We start from the raw sequence: 26,212 nt of genomic DNA on the forward strand, positions 1-26,212 counted from the left end.
TATGTTCCAATCTTCTTTCATTACTTTATTACAGATAATGAAGTGAATAAAGAATTAGGGATTTATACTTATCCTTGAAAAATATTTATCATCTACTGAAACTCCCATTTCAAATATGCCATAAATAATCAGCTCCACTTATTCAACAGTATATTGCCATTTGAATTACTTAAAAGTGTCATTAATTTTTTAGTGACATTATGTAATGCTTCTGTCTCTAAAAATGAATATTAAATAAAATTGAAGATGGGGACAAAGCAAGCAAACAAAACTGCGAACTGGTACAACAGTTCACTGAAGTAATGTAACATGAATATTTAGTTTATACACCATGATAGGGAACATTTCTCAGTACTTTAAATTTCTGTATTTCAGGTGGCACCACTGAAACTTGTAAAAAACAATTTGCGTGTCCAAGTTCTTTATTATTTTTCAACTAAAGCCATAATCTTATTTATTTACTTACTTATTTTAAAAGAATAGGTCAAAATCAAAGTAAAGCACTTAATTCTTTCCCTGGATACTTGCTTACAGAGATCTATTGAAATTTTCAGCTTTGATTTCAAATGAGAAACATTTCAAAGGCAGGAAAAACACTACCTGAGAAAGCAGTCCAGTCTATAGAAGTGAACAAATTATTTGTAGCAGACAATTTATTACAAGACCATAAAATGCAGAGGCTTCTCCCTCTCAGGAAAGACAACTGCTGTTTCCTTTATTCTGTTTCAGGTTATTATTCACCAAATGCTTATTTTAGTTGCTACCAGGCACCTCCTTAAACTCTTGTAACAGTATCTCTAATGGCCACATTCTCTGACTAGTCATCTAAATCAATAATTTATAGTAATTCAGGCACAGAACAGCAGTACTGAAAACCAGGAAGAAAGGTATCACTATGGCTCTGTGGTTTCCACTGGCTGCTCGCATATACTGAATACTGAGGCAGTGAGCTGCAGAGCTGCTTCTGGAAGAGCTTTAGTGACTTGGGGAAAAAAAAGGGGAGAGGGAAGGGCAGAGGGAAGGGCAGAGGGAAGGGCAGAGGGAAGGGCAGAGGGAAGGGCAGAGGGAAGGGCAGAGGGAAGGGCAGAGGGAAGGGCAGAGGGAAGACATTTACATCTCCTTATAATCACAAGGACTCAGTGGCCAAATTACATTACATTTCTCCTAGGATGTTTGTACAGCAAACAACAACCCTGAGTGTAGCCCTGGGAGCCATAACTTCTCAAGTTTTAATCAATCTAAGATGTAACCCCAGCAATAACACTGGAGAAGCAGCAGTTCAATTTAAGCTGAAGATACAATGAACCTGACTAAGTGAGAGCAGGTTCATAATTATTAGCATACTATTACCTTCTGCATATTAGCAACACCCCTTGTAAGAACTCATTTCAACAGGCTGGATAGGCAATCCTTTCAAAAACATCACTATTTTGATATAAGCCAATTTACAGAGGGCTCTGAAGGGTACATATCCCAGATCCCACCAAACAAAGTAGCTGCTTGAGTTTCCTGACACTTCCAACTCATTGCTGTGTCCCAAGTATTACTACACAAAAGAGACACAAAGAAAATGTCTTGGAACATTAATGTCACTTTGAATAGTAAATGACATAAAAACTACACACAATGGAGTAACTGCATTTAAGAACAACTAAAAGTTTTGCAATCTATAGCACTGTCACTCCAGTGACACAGAACCTTTGTTTCAAGAACAGACTCTGAATCTATTGTTTACTTAATTAATTCAAATCAGCACAGCCATGGAAGCAGCAGTACCAATGGCAAGAGACACTTGAGAAACTGAAGTCTATAAATTTTAACAACAATGGAATAAAAATGCCAAAATACCCTCAGGTCTCACTAGTTCCTGAAACTGCTGCATTAATCCCACAAGGCACTCCTCCTTTTCAGTGGGTCTCTGACCTGATGACTCTATCATAGAAAAAATGAGATGGAAAGAAAAAACAAGAAGAGAAAAAAAAAGAAAAACAAGAAAAAAGAGGACTGCACCTCTCCACTCCACAACTCCTTGCATTCATGATTAACATTCCTTTGGGTTGGCTCAACTATGGAAGTGCTTCCAAGAGCCAAGTACTGACAGCAAATGAGGTATTCTAGGTTTTAGTTGGTCACTGAGGGCTGCTTTGTTCCAGGCAGTTAATGAGAGCTGAGAATGCCTGAAAAACTACTGTACTCTATATCCTTGTGCAGTTTTAACACTGTAGTTAGTAAGGGCTATCCCAACACTTAATTAAATCTTCAGAAAGAAATTAAAAGTGCCAAGTATGCTGATGAGAAGTAAGAGGATCTTTTGAGAGCAGTGAAATATTTCTTGCTGGGTAGTCTATACCTAGGAAAGAATTCAATCACTGCCACAGCACAAGTTGTTAATCAAAATCACATGAATAAGCATCCTGTGATTTGCTGAACATGGATCCAAACAGTCACCCACAGACTGAAAGGCCAGCTCAAGGTCTTTATGAATGTAAAGCTTTACTTTGGCAGATATTAAACACATTTATATGCTGCAAAAACTTGTGTCTGGCCCTCTGTCTTGGAAAGAGAGTCACCTTTCTTTAAAGCTTTTTTTTTTTTCAGATTGGTAATAAATTTTCTGCCCTAACCTAATACAAACCTGACAGACTTAAAATAAAAACATTTCCTCCTGTGTTACTGAAGCTGCATCTTCTAGTCTTCAAGTGGTCCTGTGCCTGTATTAGAATTACTTATTTCATTTACATTTTTTTCTTGCTTTGCTTCTTTTCTAGTAGTCTTCAAACACTTGTCAAGTCTTTTTAGGAATACATCTACATCTTGCTTTTTAATTCCAATTGCTGAGGCAGCATTGAGGTAAGCACAGGGATAGTCATTTGCATGTGACATAAAGCCTTTAAAAGTGTAGTTATTCACTGTTTGTACAGATCCACAGGGAACAACCCTGAAACAAACAAACAATACTGTGATTCAGTTAAAGATGCCATGGATATTTTATGATACCCTACAATTTACACAAGTCACTATACAATATATCTGCTAACTCTAAAAAAAAAAATAAAGTAAGGAAGCTTAGATCAGGCATTTTCCAACTTAGTGCCCAAGCATTACTATGAATGACAGTAGTAGCAGATCCTGCAGTAGCTCAAGTCTGAGCATATATATATACATATGTCCCTTCCTCCCTCTCAGTTAAATTATTATTTACTGCTGGTATTTATGAACCTTCCAGTGTGTGGGGAAAAAGAAACCTGCAGCAGACTTTCCTGTTCCAACACAAGTCCTAACTAGCTCTGATCTGCTCTGTCTCTGACCCATTCCTACTTAAGCAACCTGGTGACCCTGACCTTCCCAGCACCACCCACCATACTGACATTAGAGCAGACACAGTGTTCTGCAGCCCAAAATCTCGGGGTTCAGGATCCCAACTTCCTACCATCCACTCCTCTCTCCCGCATCTCCTTTTTCCCCTGTTCTATGACATCAAACTTGTACTCACTCCCTCCTTGCAGTGGATACTTTTTGCCACTGCTTGTATCTCTCCCTATTGCACCCTATTTCTCAGCATTTCCCTGATAAACAAAGACCCTAACCCAAATCCTCACTTGTTAAAGGAAAGACTCACCTTGTGACTATAGTTAAAGCCTACACAAGCAGCTAACACCAATCAATAATCAATTACCAACAATTTACTACTTCCATTTAGACATTCCCTGCAGCTCATAAAGTAAACTGCATTCAGACAAACATCACCATGATGAGCAGATCCTTCCACTCTCCCAGTGGAACCCAGTGCCCTGTCTCATCCCAGGTTACAAAGAAGCCTTTATGCTGATCAAGTAGGAAGCTGCTCTCCCTACCACTGATGCTCAGCACAGGCATAACACTTAAAGTCTGTTGGAACTTAGCATGTAGACTGCAAAACAACCAATAAAAATATAAAAAGCCTGAAACCTTTGTATCAGGCAAAGAACTGTAGAGTTTTAACTTTTCAAAAATTGATCCTCGTGAGTGATTTCAGCTCAAAGACGCTGAAATTGCAGAACAAACCAAGGTTAGGACAGACAAATTAAAGAGAATATTTAACTATAGTACATATAGATTTACTGTCATTCATCTGAGCAAGAAGTGGAATAATCCAAGCTAATGAAGCGTATCTTCTGATGTGAGAGCACTCAGCTCTGCTACAAAAATCTGACATTAAGTCTATGGCAGAAATTAGCAGGGCAGCAATAATATTCAGATTAAGGAATCCTGCCAAAACAAATTTTAAATCATTCTCTTCTTTTAAAAATATTTAAATCAAAATAATTTAAAGGTATTTGCATTTCCACATACCAGTGTCTCTAAGAACAAACTCAAATCCGACTGGCTCTGGTTGTAGTTTTTTACATATTTTTAAATTTATTTTTTAGATTTTTTTTTTTTAATAAAAACACAATTAGTTCCAGAAAGCAGGATTTTCTTCCCTATGACAAAAAGATATGTAGGGTGTTAAAAGCTTATTCCCTGGACATCCAACACAGCCATATCTGCTCTGCAATAAGCAAAACAAAGATCTTCCCTCAGTAGTTTACAACTTAATTTTAAGATGAGACAACAGCTGGAAACTAAATGAAATCGAGGGGTTCTTTGGCATAATGCCACTAAATCAAACATGCACAGACTATTTATCTAGCCTACCAAAGCTAACAAAGAGGGCCCCATTACTAACTTATGCAGGTGGACGTTTTTAGTAGGTAACAGTGATAAAGAATGATGCCTTACTCTCTGACTCATTATTGCCAGGTTTTCATCTCTCATTATGAGACAACTGGTACAAATATTAGAGGATTCCCTAAAATACATGCAGTTAACACCAATCAATAATCAATTAATAACAATTTACTACTTCTATATGGACATCCCTACAGTTCATAAGGTAAATTGCATTCAGACAAGCACCACCTCAATTTTTTCAGATTCATAGCATCCTCACCTTGCTCCAGAAACTTGTCTTGTGAAAAGCATAGATCCAAGCTCAGTAACAGCAGCATCACTATTTTCATCAAGATTCTTCAGTGACATGGCTAAAATAGCAACAGATCAGGTTAAAACTACTTTAAAGCTTCTTATTCCAAAAGAAGAACTGCAGAGGACAAGCTGTTTTCAACAACTAAAATCTAGTCAAATGTTTATGTTCAGATAAAGAAAAAAAGAAAGAAGAATACTACATTCCATAATTTTTACTTTTCCCACAAGCTATCATAAACTACTCCTTTGGTTAAACTGTGTAAGTGAGGCAGAGATTCTGCACAGGTAGACAATATTACTTTGGTGTTCAGCAGAATTTTTGGTTAGAACAAATACCTTGAGTAAGAATTCTATAACCTCTTTTACAGTACTACAAGATGACAAGTAAAAATACACCTTAATTTATTCTAAAATCAACTTATTTATAAAGTATTACCACATGCTAACATCTTCTGCCTGCCTCGATCACAATAAATGAGTATATTGGTACGCTGGACAGGAGCAATTTAAAAATAAAAAAAAAAGGCCCAAGTTACTACTTTTATAACAGGCTGCCTTATTAGGTTAAATGGTATCATTTCAGCCTATAAGCAGTTTAATAGAGTGTAGTGAACTATGTTTTATATATAGGAACTGTATGTGAAACTGCATTATGCATGCACAGTATTTAAAAAACATGAATTTTAAGATAAAAACCAGTTACCTAAGGAAATGGGATTATGTGGTGTGTCTAACAGTCTCTCATTGTGGTTATCTGCCAGCTTCTTCAGCTCACTTGAAAGATAGGAAAACATCTCCTGGAAAAAAAGATGCAGTATTTTTGTTACTAGCTATCAAACAGAAAACAGAACCTATTTCACAAAACTGTTAAGTGTCTGTAATATCCCAGAGATGGCCAGCTGATCCTCAGTTCATGTGTACCAAATGGACCAGACAACTCTCTGAAATCTGTAAAGGAACAGGTCCATTTCCTGAGCTAGTACAAAGCTCTGTTTGGTCTGATACACATGCCTGGGATGTCAGTCATGCTCTCTGTGGCCCTATAAACCTAGGGAGGTAAAATCTTTAAGAAATTCCCATTGCACAGCACATTACCCTGTCCCACTCTTACAAAAGCTTCCCCCCAGCCCAGCCCTCTGAGCCCCAGATAATGAATCAGTCACAGAAAGTTAGGGGCTGGGAGGGACCTTGAAAGATCATTGAGGCCAACCCAGAGCAGGGTCACCTACAGGGGGTCCACCTCCGTTGGAACCTGTCCAGGTGGGTTCTGAATGTCTCCAAAGAAGAAGACAGCCTGTGCCAGTGCTCTGTCACCCTCACTGAAACAATTCTTCCCCATGTTTATAGGGAGGAAGATGCTCAATCTTATATACACTGCCTCTTGTCCTATCATGGGGCATCACTGAGAAGAGCCTGGCACCAGCCTCCTGGCTCTCTCCCTTTATGTACTTATAAACATTTATGAGGTCACCCCTCAGTCCCCTTTTCTCCAAGCTGAAGTGACCCAGCTCCCTCAGCCTTTCCTCACCAGGAGATGTTCCACTCCCCTTACTCATCTTGGTGGCTCTGCACTGCACCCTTTCAAGCAGTTCCCAGTCGTTCTGGAACTGAGGGGCCCAGAACTGGACACAATATTCCAGATGTGGCCCCACTGGGACAGAGCAGGGGGGGAGGAGAACCTCTCACCATCTGTGAATGTCACCACCACAGGTAGCCATGTCACAGCAAACTGCTCCATACTTCATCTGCTAATATGAACACATTCCAGAGTGCACGCAGTGTGTTTGGTTACCCTGCATCACACTGTCAGTATCATTGCTACTGCACAGACTTCTTCCTCTGCCTGGGAATGGCAATAAAGTCTCTTAGGGAGACAGCTATGAGTATCTGAATGTATTTTGTACACATCTGAATGTATTTTGTATCACACAATATATATTCTCCTGAATACTCAGCTCTGTGTAGCCAGTTCTATTCCTGGGACACATCCCCGCTCTGTACCAGACTACTGAAGAATGGAGATACCCCAATTTCTGCTATCACCTAATTAGATTGCACCTTTGTTGTGAAAGTTTCATTAACCCAAGATTCATATAAATGTTCAGGCTCAGATACAAGACATGCTGCACTTAAAAGGCTGCTTCTCTTTCTTTATCCTTATTTTATTTCCTCTCTGCTCCCCAGCAGTAATTTATGATAATTGCTTATGGTCTTCATCACTTTAATATCTTCTTCCTCTTCACATTTCAGTGCAAAACTCTTAGGGACAACATGAGAATAAACACCATTATTCTCATTTTATCCTTTGGCTTCTTTTCCATCCTTTTTAATGCTTAGTCTCTTAACAAAAAATAGCAAGATACAGACACGGGGTAATCTTTTTAAAAGATACTGAACACCAGGTTTTCCCTCTTTCTGAGTGTGCTGCTCATCTGCTCCACTGTGACTGCCTGTTTAAGCATCCTCATCAATTTCTGGATCTGACAAGTGATTTTTCATTCTTTAAATAGAGTTGCTTCTTCTCTTTGTAGACCAGTATCCTGTTCTGACCTGTGCACTCTGACAGATACAAATTATAGCTTGTGATCAAAATTGGGTTTTGAGCAGAACCTCCCAGAGGTCTTATGAAACCAAATGAGCTTTGTGGTAGCTGTTAAAAGAATGTTACATCTGCTTCCTGGAGCCACTGCAGTGAAATGAATGTCACTTCAGGAGTGAGCAAATGGACACAGCTCCTGACCTGTTCTTCCTTTTATCATACATTGAATTCCAAGAGAAAAAGGTACAATGTTACTGTCTGAAGGAATGCGGCTGTTAATTAAACATGAGCATAAAGCTTCTGTAATACTTGGAACAACAACAAAAACAGTTAATTATCAACACTTGAAATTTCTGATAAATCATTCTTTTTTTTCAGAGGCATTTATAAATCAAGTGATCTTATGGTCTCTATTCAGAGTTTATTTCCAGTTCACAGGCAGAAGTTGAAAAACATTTATATTTCAAACCAATATTCATATTTCAGCCACTTTTGCCTTCTGGTCCCTCACTGAATACAAAAACATAATTCCTTTGTTACTTGCTTTCCAAAATGCCCATCACTGCTGTGTTAGTAATTTTATTTTATTTATTTTTTTTTAATCCAACTAATCAATTTGTGCTCCCTCTGCTGGCTATTTACTTGTAAAACTGAAGCAAAGTATTACAGAAGTATATATAAATTGTGTCTATTATGGAGATACTAATGATGAAATGAATACTGAGAAAAGCCTGTACTGGAAGAAATTCCCAAGCAATTACTTGGGTTGTAACTAAGGAACTCTCCATTGCCTTTCTTACGGTACTTATTAGTGAAAGGACTGCAAGCTGGTACAACCACTTACCCACTACATAAATGTATTAAATTAAGAGTAAAGACCAGGTTACTAGATAAGCCTTTACATACTCAGCATTTGTTCAAACAAAGGAAAAATGGAAAGATGTAAAAAATTCCAAGTATCTATTTTCATCAGTTTGACTGAAGCTACTGGAACACAAATTCAGAACTTTTCATAAATCACACAATTTTACATCTTTCCATTGGAAGCCCTCTAGATATTTTAATTTCGGAAGTTTAAGCAGTTTGCTGTAAAACAGATTAATGACCTTTCCAAAAAAAGGAAAAAAGCAATATTTTTGTGAGGTCAAATCTATAATCAACCTCTATTATAAAACATTTCTGTTACGTGGAACATTTATAAACACCCTAAGCAATTATATACAAATGAACTCTTACATAATTGATTATTGTTGTAGGCACTCAAGTTTTCTCCAAGGAAACTATTATGCTAAAGTTGCACTGAATGCAACCCAAGCACTAAACATCAGTTAAGTTTCATTATTTAATTCACTCTTTCCCTTTAGAAACTTATCCCAAACCTCATCAATCTAGTGAAATGAATGTTAAACTATATGAAAATCTCTTGCACTTCCTCTGGTCTTCCCAGCACCTAAACAAATTAAATACCTGAAAAAATACAAAGAACAAGTCAGCAAAGGTGTATGTGACAAATGTGCCAAATAGCTCAATTAGTTGAACAAACCTGCCTACTTCTATATAATTATACAAAAAAGTTTTCCAAAACTTTAGAATTCCTAAAAATATCTGAATCATATTGTATTTACATTATAAAACCATTTTTAATAGAACCTACACTAATATGGGTGACCCTTCATTTGTTGCTCCATTGTGATAGGCACTGTCCTTCCAAATGACAACAGAGGGACGTGAGCAAGGAAAAACCCAGTGACTCCAGAAAAAAAGCAGGAGATGGGTGTACTAAATGCCACTAGTCCTGCATCAGATGACAGAGAGACAACTGATGGAGTCTGGAAAACTGTGTGTGAGTGTGTGAGTGTGTGAGTGTGTGAGTGTGTGAGTGTGTGAGTGTGTGAGTGTGTGAGTGTGTGAGTGTGTGAGTGTGTGAGTGTGTGAGTGTGTGAGTGTGTGAGTGTGTGAGTGTGTGAGTTTGAACCTACCCTAGCTGGCTCTAACCACCCAGCTTACTTAAGCTTTAAGTCTGTAACACTTTGCCTTTTTTTCCTGTTTCATCTGTGAAGCTGAGCTGTCCCCAGAGCACAGCCATATAGCTGCTTAAGGCACTGCAGAAGAGCAATTTTACCACCTCTTTGCACTAGATACAGACTGCCGACTCTCATAGGCTGTGCCCAGGACTGATCTGGCCCCCTCTTAAATTACTCTGCAGCAGCAGCTGTTCCTATGCAGCTTCTCTGCTGCTTTGCATATCAGGCTGAGCAGCTGCACCTGGGACCTGAGGAGAGGAAGGAGTGAGCATTCCTGCTGAGCAGTGCTGAGGATGGAGGATGCTCCCAGGGAGCCCCAGGAGAAGAAGGGTTTTGTTGCAAGGCAGCCAAACACCTGACAGAAACCAGAGGTGTTTGTGTGTGTGATTCCCATGCTCACTGCACACCCCCACAGATTCTCTTGCACTGCAAGATCAAGAGTTCTGTTCTGAATTTGTGATATACTGGAAAGTTTTAAAAATAGGTAATTAATTACAGAGCTTTAAAATCTTCATAGCATATAAAAGTAACTTAACAAATGGCCCAGTACATCTTGCCAAGCTAGTATAGTAACACTGATGCTGACTATCACCATCCTCATATTTAAGAGGTCTTTCTTAACAACATCAATAAACACATTTTCTCTTTAGCACTTCCAAGACCCTCAAGTCAGGCTCCTTGTGGGCCATACCTCTCCAATGCATGCTTTGAGTTAAGTACATCTCTTTTGAAGTTTAATTTCATACTGGTTTGACTGCACCACATCATTTAAGAGTGATTACATTCAGTTAAACTATCCCGCCTCTATAGCTTGTCTATAATTTGAATATGGTTCCAGACAAGGAAAACCCCACACTATTACCACGTGTTTGACAAAGTAAAGTATAGCAAAAGACTAGAGGAGAGGGAAAAAAAAAAAAAAAAGGGTAACAGATGTCTGTCTGTTGTAAGAATATTTCATCTCTTACATTTTTAAAATCCAGCATTAAATATCTTTCCTCTTGCCCTTAAATTCAATCTTAAGTAGAACAGCAATATAAACTCAAACTCAACTGTACAAATAATTTAATCCTATCAGAATAATTACATCAATGATAAACTGTGAAATGGAAACCCAGTATCCTACTGATTTATAAAACCCAAACATTTCCTCTCATTCACTGTGATTTTAAATATTTTAGATACACACTCCATAAGCACATAAAAATTACTCCAGTCAACCACTCTTAGAAAATACACAGACAGATGGATACAGATATAAAAAAAATTCATCAAGTCCCAAGTAACAGAGAAATACATTTAAGAAAATGAGACTTATCTTTATGTTTAGACTGTTAAGTCTAATGAGGAAACCTGTAAGTGCTGAAAGCAAAATGGAACCATCACTTCTTCAATAATACCAGTATTAATAATCAGTTAAATGGATTAAATGGACCGTATTGGAAAATAGTTAACAGGTATTAAACCTGATGTGTTGGGCCCTTACTCTCCCATCAATTTTGAGGTGATAACTGAAGTCTATTTTTTCTGCTTTTACATAGTGTAACCATTATATTTGCTACACGTGGTCTGGTTTCACACACACACACAAATACATATATGAAAAGAGAGAGTTTTAAGACCTGGCAATACAGAATATGGGACATGACATAACCTGTACTGAGGAAATCAGTTGCTACAAAACTGTAACATTTACATAATATTACCAGTTCCTTAAAAGCAAAGATACTAACAGATTTGACTATGATCAGCTGTCACTACCTTCATTACAAAAAGACCTAATATCCCCTACTGAAATAACGAAACCACTGTTCTAAACATAATACACATATAAAAAGGAAGATGCTTGTCTCTTCCTACCCCTTTTCTGGAAACATCAAGGATAAATGCAACTGTTGAAAACATTCTTTATTAAGCTTTCACATATGGCCACCTTTATTCAGATATTTGGACAGCCTGGGTGTGTTACTCCCTTGCTCTTCTGTCCTGAGATCCACTGCATCATTTCACTGCTTCATATCATAACACATCATCTCCTGGAGAATTGCACACCTGACAATGACACCTTGTCAGAAAATCCCACTCCATCTGCATGTTCCTCTCACTCACATGCACTCTTCCCTTCCTAAACTAAATAATTCATCTGTGTAAAAGAAAAACTGGGCAGATTATGGCTTTCCTTGGTTGGGCAAGATCACTCTCTGCTCAGTAATATTCTGGTCTTTCTGGCTTGAGCACAAATAACCTGAAGTAAAACCCAAGTGAATAAGCATAAGGTAGAAAAAAAAAAACCAAAACCAAACCCACCACCAACAACCAAAAAACCACTAAAAAACTTGAAGTTTTTTATAGCTGACTTTTTGTGTGAGAAGGTGTAGCTGCACCAATATAGAAAGGAATACTCAATGTCAAGCTATAAATAGCTCCTGCTGGGAGCCTAATAGCTCTGCCTCTGCTTTCACTGAGCATAGGCAATAAACTATCACTATTACATTTTTACAATTCAGGAACAAACAGATTTAAGTAAAAAAAGGTTTCTATTTCTACAGCAAATTCAATAAAAGAAACATATTTATGCCATATAGAAGGTTGTGTTTATAGAGTATACTCACATTTGAAATAAAAAGACCTGAAACAGTAAAAAAATTATGCTCTAGTCACTTTAAAATTCTACTTCCAAGAAAAAAGACCTGATTCCAAACATACAGCTATTAAGATATTTTATTTATGAAAGAATTATTATTTATGACTTGGAGAATATTCTGCCCATTGCATATCTGCTACCATTGTAAATCCAACATAAAAATCAGCTTTGCAAAAGACACAGTAAATTCACTTGAGATTCTTTTAGAGATCAAAGGGGGGAAAAATAAATACAATTTGTTTTTAATGAAGACACAAGCCATCCATGGCAATATATAAAACAGTCCAGAATAAAATGTAAGAAACTGTATTGCAGTGTTGGCTAAGGAGGTAACTGCTTTCAGTGTTTTACAAGCCATGTTTTCATTTCAGTTGCACTTTTTAGTCATTTTAAGGCCACTAAGCTGGTTTGGTTTTCTATAGTCTATCTATTCCTATGGCATTTCAACTGCAGTACAGAATTTCTGGATGCCTCTGCAAGCAGCTAGAAAGAAGTGATGGAAAGCATCCAGCACCATTGCCCTGCCAGGGAATCAGAGGCATCAGGGAGCTGTCAGCAGGAAACTATTGGAATGTAATTTCTAAATGAAATAATGGAACAGATCATGCATGACTTACAACTACTAACAGTACTTAATTCACAGCATTTCCTTACTGAAAACCCTCACAAATAGAATCTTCTGTGTTAATATGCAAAGAGAAAAATCAGGCCTGTATTATGTCCAGAATTAAGGACCCCTCAAGAAGCACAGGTTTAAGCAATGCAGTTATATCCAACATAAAACATACAGTCTGTGAGAGGAAGAAAAGAAACCTAGCTCTCTATCTAGATGAATATTTTAAATGACAGTATTCTTCTCTCTTTGTGGCCACACACAGTATTTATAACCTAACCAGAAGCTGTGATTCTCCAGGGAATGTGGTACACAAACATTTAATTAAACACTATGATAGCACAAAGGGATAATAGAGCCACATGAAGAGCAGAGACACCTGGGTTACCTCTGAGTGTCTGATCTCATGCTTCAGTCCTGGAAGGAGTGTGGTGTGAGCATGATAACTGTACTTAGACTGAGCTTTTGGGGGCAAAATTCTACCAGCTTACTCACACTGTAGAACAATGACTATAAATACAAGATACTACAAGACCTCAGTTTAGCTTTCTGGTTTGGAAACAACAAGGTAATGATGCCTACACCATGTGGCCAAGAAGTAATTATATCCTACTGCCTTTCCAGATCCAGAGCTGTGAGCTCAAAAGAAATTCAAGGGCTTTCTAGGCAGAAGCTGGGAATTACTACACCAAGCAGTTTTGCAAGAAGACTTTGTTAACAGCTGACTCCAAAAAAGTGCCCCTTGCCAAGCAGCTTACCTTTCTCTCTTTCAGTAACTGTTTGTAGCCACTGGTACCCAGAGACAGAAGTGTAATGAGGACATCTAAGGAAGGAGATGCAGATGCTCTTCCTGAATAAAAGAAAAAAACAAAAAACAAACAAAACCCAAAACGATTAAAGTGGCAAAAATAAATTCATGTGAAATAAAGCTGATAATCAGGTTTTCTACAATAATTTGTTATGGATTAAATCAGTCCATGAACTAGTTACCTGGATACATTTTGCTGATCTCCTGAATGAAGGACTCATTGAAGCCAGCAATGATAGCACCACCTACTGGAACCATAAAATTTTTGTCCAAGCTCTGAACAAAAGCATCTATTCTGCCTACTCGAGCACCCTTTGTCAAAAAAGGAAAAAAACCAAACATCAATAAATGTACCAAGCACACATTAGTAAAGAGGAAACATGTGACAGAATCATAATTACACAGCAGTCTAATTGAAACAGATGTATTTTCTGAAACTCAGTCAGATACTGTATTTGTTATGAAACATTAAAAAAACCTATTTTTTTCTTGGCATTGCTCACTATTATTAACAATCTGTTTTCACAGTACCTTACAAGTTTTTATTTTGCTATGATTTAGAACATTTACCTCAGCTCCTGCAAGTCTAACTCTATCTTATTTGAAACAACAATCAAACAGAAAATCCTTGGAATTTAATGGGAATGAAACAGTTAAAACTGTACAACCCAAAATAGGTCACAGATTCTCAAGTAAAGTGCCAGGTTAACAGTTCATTAGGAAAAAAAAAAAAAAAAGATTTTCCTTGATACACCTATAAATTTGCATTAAAATAAGAGGGCTGTAAGAGCACTCCTTCTGAGGCTGCTTTGCCTTTTCACTTCCTGTAGCAGATTTCCCCACTTCCCTGAGAACAAAATGTCTCCTTGTACTTAGCCACTCAATTGTTAAGGGAAAAAAAATAATTCTGCAGTACTTCTTGAATTTGACTGATGTGCTACTGTGAACTGAAAAATTAAAAATATGCAACATAACAACCTGAAAAAATGTATTAAAAAACCATACACATTATAATACACAAATACATATATATGCATATTAAAGTACTAGAAACTAAACCCAAGAAACAGAGGAGTTAATAGCTGTGGAAAAAAATAAAGTGAAAAAAGCAGATTCAACTAAACCACAGTTATTATTTCTATGCTTTAATAGCTTAGTGCATGGAAGATGGGAAGCAGCATTTTGAGTTGGTCATCTTTTTGATTGGAAGATGAATGCCAGTAGCTATAATTTGATTTCGTTGACAGGAGACCACCGAAAGCAAGAGAAATGAAATGATCTCAAAAGCTCTTTCCTGTGATACTTTTTCAAGTTCTGTTCACTCTGCACACAGCATTCCTAAGTATTCACTAATACCTACTTCCTCACAGGCAGTACATTTCTATTGCTGGAAATACATTTTTTTTTCCTTGCAAAAATGAGATTTAAAGCAAATCATAGCTCAAATGTAAACATTTGAAGAACCAAAGAACAAACAAAACCCCCAGACAGCCTATCAAGAAAGCCAAAAAACCACAGAAACCAACACAATAACAGTTCTGTTTGCAGCTTCGTAGTCTGAGATTATCATTAGGTGCATTTCATGCAAACTCTGCATTTCCACAGCCCCCTTCATGTTAGGATTTCAATAAGCTGTGCAAGTTAAATGCAGTAAATATGTACCAAGTACATTACAAATAAAGCATTTGCCATTTTCTATTTCACGTATCACTGAGGTTTTTTCAAATTCCTGTCTCCCAAGATTTAGAAGTCAGCAGCACCTTCCTGTCATAATTATACATTAAGTTCATCTGCACCCAGTTAATAACAATGTTTTAATTAGAAAAAATTACCAGCATATATTAAATGCATAATCGTTCAGGATCCCCTGGTAAAAAAAAATACTCCCTACTCTTTTGATATGTGCAGCAGAGAGAAATGTTGAACAAACAGTGCACGTACACCAGAATGTGTAAAAATTCAAGAATTCTAAATTTTATCACTGACCTTAAATATTGAACAACCTCTTCTTCAAAGTAAGCAGCAACTGAAATTAAACCTTTCTGAGCATAATGTTGAACTTAACCGGTTTCCTCAGCTGGTCTATGGTGCCAACAATACTTTAACAGTGACAACATATATAAAGTGTTACTGTAGAATTTTGTGCCTTCAGCTGAAAACACGTAACTCCCATTCTGCTGAAGGCCTCATCCCTATTCAAGTGTGACCCAGTATTTTATTTTTAGTCAACAAGTTTAGGAAATATTTTAAGAAATCTAATTAAAACCATTTTTCCATTACAAAGGATACTTTAACATTAACGAAATCTAAGTAAATTTTGGCTTGTTACAGAAAAAGCTCATAGCAGAAATAACAGATTCTATTTTTAAGTGCTATTTCCCTCTGGCTTGCTTTCTCAGAAAACCATTAAAATATCTGACATGCACAGTACTACTCTCAAAGCTGTGAAACATCCAATAAAATTTGCTACTGTTGGTTGCAACCAAAGGTTTAACTTGTATTTGGTGAAAAAATTGAAATACATAGGTCCTACCTGCTGGATAAGGTGCATACACTTTGAAGACTGAACTCCATAGGCATTGTTGACAATATGGGGAATGTCATAATTAGCACAAATCACAGCCAGTTCCTCCAGTCTGTGAGCATAAAATTGTAAATTAGAGAAGCACTGATCACTGTAACACGTTACAAATCAGACCACTAAAAGACTGAAAGGTCTACAAGGAGGTCAGAATGAGAAAAGAAACCTTTTTTTATTAGTACCTCAAGGTAGCACTTGTCACCTTAAGATATAAAGGTTAAGAAGAAAAATTTATTAGCTTTCACATACATTACTAGTGGTTTACCTGGGCTGATAGTTTTCAGGCTTCACTGAAAGTTTTCTCTGGAATACAGCAAACAGATCCCAAATGTTCCCATTTCAGACTTAAGCATTTTTATACTACTTTAAGGATAACTTAACAGAGCTTTAGCTATTCACACTTCTTTTTTTTCCTTTTCTTCTAATATCCAGCCTGGCCTAATGGAAGTTTTGAGATGTGTCTTGGGAATTAAAAGCATCATGTAAGCCTTTACATAACTTTATTTCAAAGAACCAGTATTCCAGCCATTTGGCTGAAATCTCACTTTCAGATAAACTGATTAACAGAAAAGACAGTCTTCAAAGGAATGGAGAGCCCTAAAAAGTCTGAATGTGGAAATCAACAAATTAAAACTTTGTTCAAGTGTTTACTTAAAAATAAATTAAATTTTTCAATTGCCTTTAGAAGTCCCCCAAATCACAGTGAGCTCAGAGTGGACTGATTTCAAACTAGGATTTCTGTGGCTGCCTAGATCATTTTGGGCAAAGACCTTCTGCATTTTAAACATAGATTTACTTAGTACCCATTTTCTAAGTACTCCAATCATGCTCTGTTTTTTAAAAAAAGCTCTTGATTTCCCCCAAACTTGAGAATCGATTTTAGGAATAAAATCTTTTTTGAAAAATAATGTAATACATAATAATTTAAATTGATAAGGTACTATTTTATTACTTTTTTCAACAGGAAACTAAAAAACTTCTATGCATTTTTACTCAGCTTCTGTACAGCCTCTCACTGTAATTTACTGGCATTCATATAAAATGTGACAGAGTCTGAAAACATTTTCCAGAAGATGACATTCCTTTTCATTCCATTTCTATTACACTGCCTAGTGTTGTTTTGCTATGCAAAACTCAGCTGTAAACCTGAATTAAATTTTCTAAACCTCAATTTTTAGGAAAACATCATCATCATCACTGTATCATCCCTAAAGAAATCCCAAGTATTTAATGACTAGGGAACACCAGTACTCTAATGCACGTATTGATTTTCTACACTCGAGATATTCAGCAGGAGCTCCATGTCCAATAATTTTTCACATTTATCACCATCCTGAATCCTGAACATTAACAGAATACTAACTTTAACAGGAAATGTAACACTACACAGGGCAAAATTGTTGCCTCCTGATCTGCTGAACTTAATCAATTCCTCACCTTCCACAGAGACTCAAAGGAAAACAGTTCCCCTCTTACAGGCTTCTTTACAAATGCAGGGAGAGAATTTCACCAAACTGAAAACAGAGAGGGTACTGCTATGCATGTTTACCTTTCTTGCCTCCTGAGACCTAAAGGAGCAATAAGCTACCTTCTACAAGTACTGAAAACAGAAGTCTATTTACTTTTCCTAAAAATATTCCACTGAACAAGTCAATCCATATTACAATACAGGATGAGAACACTCGAGTTTGAAGAGAATGTGATTATGCAAAGGAAGGGATCAATTATGCACACCACTTGTCTGCTTCAAGGCTTAAAATGAACCCTCAGAAGAGCTGCTAGGCATATTAGAAAAAGAAAGTGTTCATCTCAAGTCTGGCTACTACTTGAGATCTTAAAAGCCACAAATAGGACTTAACACAAATGTTTTCCAGGTTATTCTTTCTGCCCTGTTTGTGAGTTTGTGAAAAAGAAAACTTTGCTGTTTCTTCTATATTAATGAAAGTAACAAGATGCAGTGTCCTCTTAAGTACATGACCTAACTAAAAGACACTTTTTTTTCCTTTAGTTCTCTTAAATACAGTAGTTTTAGAGACAACTCACAGCAACAGCAGGTAAAAGACCACGTCAGAACTGATGTCTCTCCAAGGAGGGAGACACCACTGAATTATTCCCATAAAAGTTAAATAACACTTCAAAGGAAAGCAATAGGTAAACCAGCATGAAACTCTTACCCTGACCTTTTAATGACCTTAAGCCACCTCGACTTTTCAACCACCACCACTGCAACTAAACAAAGCCTTACAAATGCAAGATATTTAAAACCAGACATTTAAAAATGGAATCCTCCAGAAATGCTGCACAGTATTTTCCTTCCTTCAGGAAGATGAATGTTATGGCCTTCCATAGTTGACAGTATCCTTTAAATAGAAAGTGCGTCCAAATCCTCCTATATCTGTGGTATATCATAACACAGTGCCACTACCTAATAATTCATCTCTTAGTTGCAGAGAACAAAACAATCGCATGTCAAAAAGAGGAGGCAGATAAGGAAAAGATTCATTTACCCGAGCTATAAAATAGACCATTCAATTTTGATAGCTGTGATTTAAGTTAGCCAATAAATCTGCAAGTCAACTTCAAGCAATGTTTATAGTATTCTGACAGAATTATATGGTTTTAACTTCCCTCTAGCACCCAGGTTTGACCTATGATAAACACTGCCTTTTTTAAAAACTAGGAAAACTGAGTGAAACATCTTTACTTGCCGTGTTTCAGAGTCAATAATGTTTCTTTCCTACGCTTGCAAATATTCAACCAGATTTTCCAGATAAGGAAGTAATTAACAAAAAAGCATGGACCACAGAGGAACTCCAAACATGTCTTGGCAATTTTGTGGTAAATTAAAAACAATTAAGGAAAGCAACCAAGACAACCACATTTAAAACACTTATAAAAAAAAGACATCATAGTAATATTTCATATGTCGATGTACTGCATATAAGCCCATAAAAATATACCTGTTCAATTGTAAAATATAATTGAGTTGCTTCTTGAGCCTTCTTTTTGTAAAGAAAGAGAGAAAATAAGTTTTGCAAGTAACAAAGGTGCTCATTTTGGACAAATGACTCAGTATACTGAGTCCTTTAGCTACCTCTAGTCCAACATGTAATTTTCAGATTGTGAAGCTTTTCAAATATTTCATAAGCCCGCTACAGGATGAAATAATGTCTCAGATACTCTATTTACCATTCATAACCATAATGCTCATCTCAGTTTCAGCTACTGCTTGAATGACATCTTTGTAGCAACTACGGAAGTTATGTCTATAGAGATGTAATATTAGGAAATAATGCAATGTATTTGAAGCTTCTTTTAATGGTGATTTAACAGCTGGACGTTATAGGAGTAGCATCATGCAATCAGGAAGCAAATGTTCAAACCAAGATAAGTTATAGAAGGGCAAATGATATGTTATACAGCCCATCTGCCCAAGAAGCTTCCAAGAGTCTCCTTACACCAGTATATCTTAATTAGCCCTATAAACATCTGTATAATACAGGAAAGAGTAACTCAAGCAAAAATTCTCAATTTTGCTGCAGTTTTTTTGTTTTGTTTGTTTGTTTTAAAGTCCATTAACAGCCTAGGAAAAGTCATCACTGGTTAGAGAAAAGCAGAAAAGGCAACAGTAACACTAAAATGTGCCATTAGCTAGGGTACATTTCCTGGACTATGTTTCTATGAAAGTCTATATTTACTACTTCCACAAAATTATAAGAAAACCACTGTGAAAATTATATCAGTTTCACCACAAGAGATGATCATTAACCTCAGTTATGTGACCGAAGGGAGACCTTCTGTGTTCTTCTCACTTTCTTAACATATTTTTCTGAAAGTGGAACCTAGTTTCAACCTGCTGTTTTCCCTAAGCAAGGGGATAAAAATAACTGCTGACAGTAATTAAATAATTTCAGGAACATGGACAATCTAAACATGGAGGTTTGTTTGGTTTTTTTTCACATTAACAAATAACACACTTCTCACAAAGACTACTTACCTATCAGGTACCCTTGGAGCAAAGCAAGATGTTGTAGAATGCACACAAAGAATATTTTCAGCACCAAGAGACTTGATTTTAGCCTCCACTGCCTCGATGTCTGTCCGTAGCTCATCACCCTCTAATACATTTTCTATTACCACAGGCTCAAAACCTGAACAAAAAGAGCAAGACCCAAATGTATAGAATCAAATTTCTGACTAATTGTGAGGTTTTGGTTCCAGCACAAATCTGAAAAAGCTTTGGCTTCTGTTTAAACAGTCTTTCAGAGTTGGATTAAGAACAGATACATAAACTGTTCTACTGTACAAATGCCTACCTAGCTAAAAATGCCAGTAATATCCTTGTTAAATACTTGACTCCAGACAAAAGCTTAGATTACATTCTTTGCATGCCACAGCCACAGGTTTGAAGATTGTTTTAAAAAGAAGGTTAACCTCTTCCCACCCAATGAAAAAGAGAGTGTTTTCATGGCATTCTTGTAAAACATTAGCATACTAAAACAGGTGGGGCACAGCAGCAACACCACGTTAGCTGAAGCAATTTATTTTCTTAAAAAACAGTAAGATGTTGTGTTTACTGACAGAAGTATAACAGAAGGAGGGAAAAAGAGAAAGTGATTTTCAAAGCAGCATAATGTTGCAGCAGCAATGTGAATTTTTCCTTCATGGCTCAACACTGCCTTAACATTGATATGTAAGGCTCTACAGAATAACTTGAACAAGAATGATTTATTGAAATTGTTTGCCCTAACCTGGGTTCCAATCAATGATCCAGAAGAGAGATTGCTTTTAATAGATAGTTGTTAGATAGGTAACACATGTTTCTCTCGCTTTTAGCTGATGCCTCTTTTAATTAATTTTGTGATAGTTATCTCAACTATTAAAAAAATTAACAGATCAATTATATTGTCTCACAGTCTTCTCCGTCATGAACATAATTTCCTTAGCTTGGTATTCTAAATTGAGCATAATATTCTGAAAACACTCCCACTTTTCTTATCTACATGTTCTATTTGTTATGATCTGATTCCATTTAAACTCCCCTGCATCTCACCTGGACATAATCCAGTCCCTGCTTCCAACTGTTTAGTCATTTTTATCTAATGAGTCCTTTACACAAAAAATAAATGTATCCTAAGAACTAGGACCAGAATCTATGCCACCACCTGCAGGTATGTGCACTGAGCTGGAAAATTATGGTCTCCCTTATGTGCCCTTTCCTTGATTCCATGCATCTGTTGCAGGAGGGGACAGCTCCAGTGCTGGGACAGACTTCTATCCTAAGCTTACTTACAGTCTGGCAAACACGGAATTCTATTTGAGAGAAACTGAGGTCTGAGTGGCAGCAAACTTATTTCCTGAGTGAGCTGAGTGACACTGCAAGAATAAAAACAAGTAGGACAGCTAACACATGTTTTAAATGAAAATATATCAGACAGCTTGTCACCTGTGGATCACAGTTCCTAGGACACATAAGCTTTTTGGAAAATCTGATTTGAACCTTCAGCCTCAGTTTTAGATGATTATAGGAATAGCAAATTGAGCACCTAACTCTTGAGAGTGAACTGCAGCTTCCTTAGTACTGTGTTCTCTATTTTATACACCTCTGGACCTCAGCATATGCCTAAATTTTACAAGACATTAAGAGAACTCACACATGTGATTGCATGTCAGAAACTGGGAGCATAAAAATAAAGCAGTTAGAACTTCTACACCTTAGGCCTTTTCCAGATCTTACTGCAATTGACTCTGCCACATGAAGTCTTATACCTGTTAGACCACACTACATTATCAGTCAGCTCCTTCTTACCTGCAGTTATCATTGATTTAAAGCAGGATTTCTGGTCTATACGTGGCCAGATAATGTATCTTGCCTTTGGTCTCTTGTGCCGCAATGTTAAGAAACACAGAGTCAGACTCATGCCAGTTGCCATAGGAACCACAAAGCAATTGGTCACTGTCCGGACACCTGCACAGAAAAAGCAAATCAGAAATGAACAAAAACCACCCATGAAATGCCCCTCCCCAAAGGAGAGAAAATTATCAATATGCACCTACCTGCCAGCTTTATAACATCCAGAACTACTGAATTAGTAAGTTTGTTCAAAAGGCTAGAGCCTGCAGCTTTGGGCTGGACTGCAGAAATATCTCCTGACCTTCCAATGCCATGGATCAACCTAAATAAAAAAGGTTGAAAACATAGATCAAGTTGTTTTTTTCACACATCTAAGCAATAAGTTTTGCTGGCTGAAGAGAATTTAATTTGATAAGCAATTGTGGAAAATGCTCTAATGCAATGTCATTACCTGCCATAATGAGTTCCTTTATAACACACTACCTATATTCATATGAATATGTATTTTTTTATTTAACAGGAGATTAATTATACTCCAGCATGCAAGTAAAAACTTTGAGAAGACCCATAGCACCAACACCTTTAGCCTCTGGCAGGCTTCCTTTAAGTGTGCCTCAGTCTGTTAAACAATCACCACAAATGCTGACCTGTTTAGGCACAAAAATCCAAAGAAAACAAAGATCAGTTTCCTATAGTGTGACATACCCTACCCACAGTGGTATTTTGCAGATAGTGCCCTGACAAATGCTTTATCACTGTAAGGCGAAGAAATAATACATACCATAACAAAACGTTCTGAAAGACAGGTTAATGGATCACTTTGCTCCTCTTTCTACGTCTTCATCTACCCCATTCTACTATTCATTATTATGTATCATGCAGCACCATCTCTCTCTACATTCTGTTTATTAATTTGTTTATAAACTGTGTTTATAAATTTTGGATACTATTTAGCACCTTTCAGGAGTGGAGGATCCTGAAATTATTAGTAAAATATAAGCATACAGAACTAACTTTACCCATGACTGAAATGCAGCAGCTGCTCAAGTAAGTTAGTAACAATATAAATCTATTTATGGCTTTAATTCTGGTTTTGTCTTCAAAATAGGGTAAAATGCAGTCCACAAGGCATATGGAATTCATAACTTCTTGAAGCAGCTTTACAGCTTTATTTTTTATAGCTTGTAATCAGTGCTAGCTTGGTAATTAATTGAAAGTTGCACATAAACCTCACTCCATCAAAAGCTGGAGATCTTCCGCCTTCTGCTGCAGTATCTGAATAGTTTTCCCATACTACTGCTTTTGCTTTTCTGTACATTTGACCTCTTTTCTAAGGTGAACCCTCCTTCAGACTGGCCCTTAGAATTTATCAAGCTGAAAGAGAAGCCAGCTTGAGAACCACTGCTTGCCATCTCCAACACTCTCAAAGTCACCTGTAAAACTTAGTGCAGAAATAAGTGGAGTGGGGGACACCTCTGTGCCTTCCCTTGCTATCACTGACACTCAGAGGTGAATTGAGCTGCCAGGTGACAGACCAAGTCTGTCCTCTCTCTGGCCAGAAGCTGGGCATGCTTTCCCCAGCATTTTCAGAACACAATACTGCCTTGGATGCTCTCTCCAGTGTCACCCTCTACCTCCTTCACCACACATACCTTAGACTAGGGAGCAGTACAGAAAACACAAAAAGCTAAACTGATGTTTTACTGGCTTTCTTCATAGTACTGTTGGGCTTATGAAAGCCATTAATCCAAGTAATTCAACTTCCACATGCTAAAGTTTCCATGTTAAAGTTTCCAGGCTCTATTCAGTTAAATCTTCCAAGGAGAAACATCCCACAAAATTTCACTTTGTTTCATTTTTGTTAGACAAAACATCACAGCAAGATACTTAGGAGATTTTGTACCTGTAATGCCTTCGGGCAACCAGTCCTGAGGCCACTCTTCCTTCCCTCTCTCCCACACCACAGTTGCCCAGAAAGTTATTGCTATCCATGATAGCAAGTTCATGAAGAAACAGTTCAATGGTGCTTTCATCCCATCCATCTTCAGGACATTTTCCCTTAATAATGACAATGTAGAGGTAACTATGAGACTTGGAAATTAAATATGAACAAACAATATCACAGTAACTACAAAACTTGGAAATCAAATACTAACATAACTTTATGTGACTTGTTTGATTCGTGTTGCCCTTCTTTCTCATGCTGAACAGCAGCTTCTACTTTAATTATGCTGTTTTAAATGTTTAATGTTTCAAACCTGTATTCAGAAAAAAGTCAACTAATGAAGACTATTTTTTCACTTTCAAGTGTTCCTTAAGGTATGCACAAAACCACTGCAGCCTATACACGTTAATAATTTCCTAGAAGACTAAAAATTATTTGATGTATTCTCTAGACAAGAGTCTACTACTACAGAAATTCAACAAAAAAAGTAGATGAAAGGGAGAGAATAGAGAATTACAGAACAGAGACAGCTGTGATCAGAGGGGAAATATAGGAAGTTACAAGTGAAAATAATCTGCCTATTTTCCTTTCTAGCAATTCACTAGTAGGCAAGGAAACCACTTGGAGAATTTAACAAGTGAAAACCTGCACCCAGAGACATGCTTTTTCTGCATTAAGAACTGCATCTATTATTGCAAATTGCAGAAAAGATCCTCAGAGGAAAGGTACCAAACAAAACCAGCTCAAGAGACCAGCAGCTCTTTTATGCACCTCGGTAAAACAAATTCAGTAAAAAGAATTCACTTCTGAAGTGTGGCATTAAAGCTCGGAAACAGTGGATGATGTGACTAAGGATTTTCAAGAACTGACACATTTGAGAAATCCTTCATAGTGATTTCTGTCCACTGGAAACAAAGAATTACGCTGATTTAGCACCTTGCAAGTATTCTTGTTTTCCCCTCATATGACAAGGCATTAGTATCTTACTGCTTTAAACCGTTTCTTTAACGCTTGTTGGGCCTTTCTCAGATGACACACAACTAAAGGTGATATCTAAATATTTTTTTTTGAACTCCCAAGCGGGTCCTTTCATTTCGGAGCTCCCCAAACTCCCGAGGGCTCCTCAGCCCCCTCTCCCGGGCCATGCCCGACACGGCGCTTTCCCACCGGCACTCCGAGATAAGGAGAGCCAACACAGCGCTGCGGGAGCACGGCCCGGGGCTCCGCGGGTGCTCCGCGGGTCCCGTCAGGCCTGCGTGCTCACCGGACTGTTCGGGGAGCCTCGGGCCGTGCCCCAGCCGGGAGGAAGCGCAGGCAGGGGCGGCTCCCTCGCTGGGCGCCGGACCCACGCCCACAGGCAGCACAGTGCTGCCGCTCTCCCCCGCTGCCACCGGCGCTGCGGGGCTCCGCGGTGCGGTGCCGGGCGGTACGGGGCCCCGTTACCTGCTCCAGCAGGGCCCGCAGCCGCAGCTCATGTGCGCGGCGGCCCTGCGCCCCCTGGCGCACGTAGCCCGCGGTCACCAGCCGCTCGCTGCAGCCGAAGTTCTCGGCGTTCATGGCCACCGGGCGGGCGGGCACCCCGCCGGCTCCTGCCACCGCTCCCCCTCAGCGCCGCTGTACCGTGAGGTCCTGCCGAACCGGACACCCCCCGCTTTCTCGGTTCCCGCCGGGGAGCGACGGGCAGGGCTACTGCGCATGTGCCGGCCCGGACCCTCCCCTCGCGTGGGCCGTACCCAGAGGTACCGGGGCTGTACCGACCCTCGGTGGGTGTTGGTCTGTGCTGCTGTTGGTGTCTGGGTGTTCCGCCTTCCTTTTCAAGCTGGCGGGGTCAGCGCGGGCAGCGGCTCTCCGTGAAGGGCGGGGAAGCCCAGCAGGAACGGGAGGTCCTGTCTGTGAAGGGCCCGTTCCTGGGTTGTTTGCCGCACACGCACCGAAGTGTAGCATCGGGGTGTTGAGAACGGGCACCTGACAGCCCTTGGAGTTCCTGTGGCGGGAAGAAGCCTGTGCTGCTCCTCACACCCTTCCTGTGAGCACAGGGGGCTGTGCGGCTGTCCCCAGCAAGCAGCAGCAATCTGCCTGCCAGGGCTGTACAGGGGCAATGCAAAACGTTGAATTACAGGAGACACATTTCATATTACTTAGGAAAATTATGGCAGCAGGAAATCTGGGACGGGCATCCCACATTTCCTAGGAACTG

The 26,212-nt window shown here is 38.3% G+C and overlaps 1 protein-coding gene across 4 annotated transcripts; it reads right to left on the bottom strand.

Moving 5' to 3' along the window:
- On the bottom strand, positions 1-26,106 carry SEPSECS (Sep (O-phosphoserine) tRNA:Sec (selenocysteine) tRNA synthase). Of its 4 annotated transcripts, XM_030450100.1 has the most exons (12): positions 25,459-25,541; positions 24,227-24,328; positions 23,974-24,128; positions 22,274-22,392; positions 22,026-22,184; positions 20,214-20,367; positions 16,169-16,271; positions 13,818-13,947; positions 13,586-13,677; positions 5,711-5,804; positions 4,973-5,063; positions 2,596-2,938 (listed from the first exon to the last, which is right to left on the bottom strand). In XM_030450100.1, the coding sequence occupies exons 3-12, from the start codon at positions 24,060-24,062 to the stop codon at positions 2,689-2,691; spliced, it is 1,281 nt and encodes a 426-aa protein (XP_030305960.1). In that variant the 5' UTR covers positions 24,063-24,128; positions 24,227-24,328; positions 25,459-25,541; the 3' UTR covers positions 2,596-2,688. The 4 variants fall into 4 exon arrangements, with proteins under 4 accessions (XP_030305959.1, XP_030305960.1, XP_030305958.1 ...); XM_030450099.1 differs by lacking the exon at positions 24,227-24,328 and having other exon boundaries at positions 1-2,938; positions 25,459-25,753; XM_030450098.1 differs by lacking the exons at positions 24,227-24,328; positions 25,459-25,541 and adding an exon at positions 25,774-26,106.
- Positions 26,107-26,212: the final 106 nt, after the last annotated feature.

The sequence above is a fragment of the Calypte anna genome, chromosome 4A, assembly GCF_003957555.1.
Source record: "Calypte anna isolate BGI_N300 chromosome 4A, bCalAnn1_v1.p, whole genome shotgun sequence".
NCBI classification, from domain to species: domain Eukaryota; kingdom Metazoa; phylum Chordata; class Aves; order Apodiformes; family Trochilidae; genus Calypte; species Calypte anna.

Coding starts and splice junctions, on each gene's coding strand:
- SEPSECS (XM_030450098.1), bottom strand. CDS start 25,959: ATGCTACACTTCGGTGCGTGTGCGGCAAACAACCCAGGAACGGGCCCT. Junction 22,185..22,273: donor GGATGTTATAAAGCTGGCAG/GTAGGTGCATAT, acceptor TTTTCTGTGCAG/GTGTCCGGACAGTGACCAAT. Junction 5,805..13,585: donor AGTTACTGAAAGAGAGAAAG/GTAAGCTGCTTG, acceptor CTTTTTTTCCAG/GAGATGTTTTCCTATCTTTC.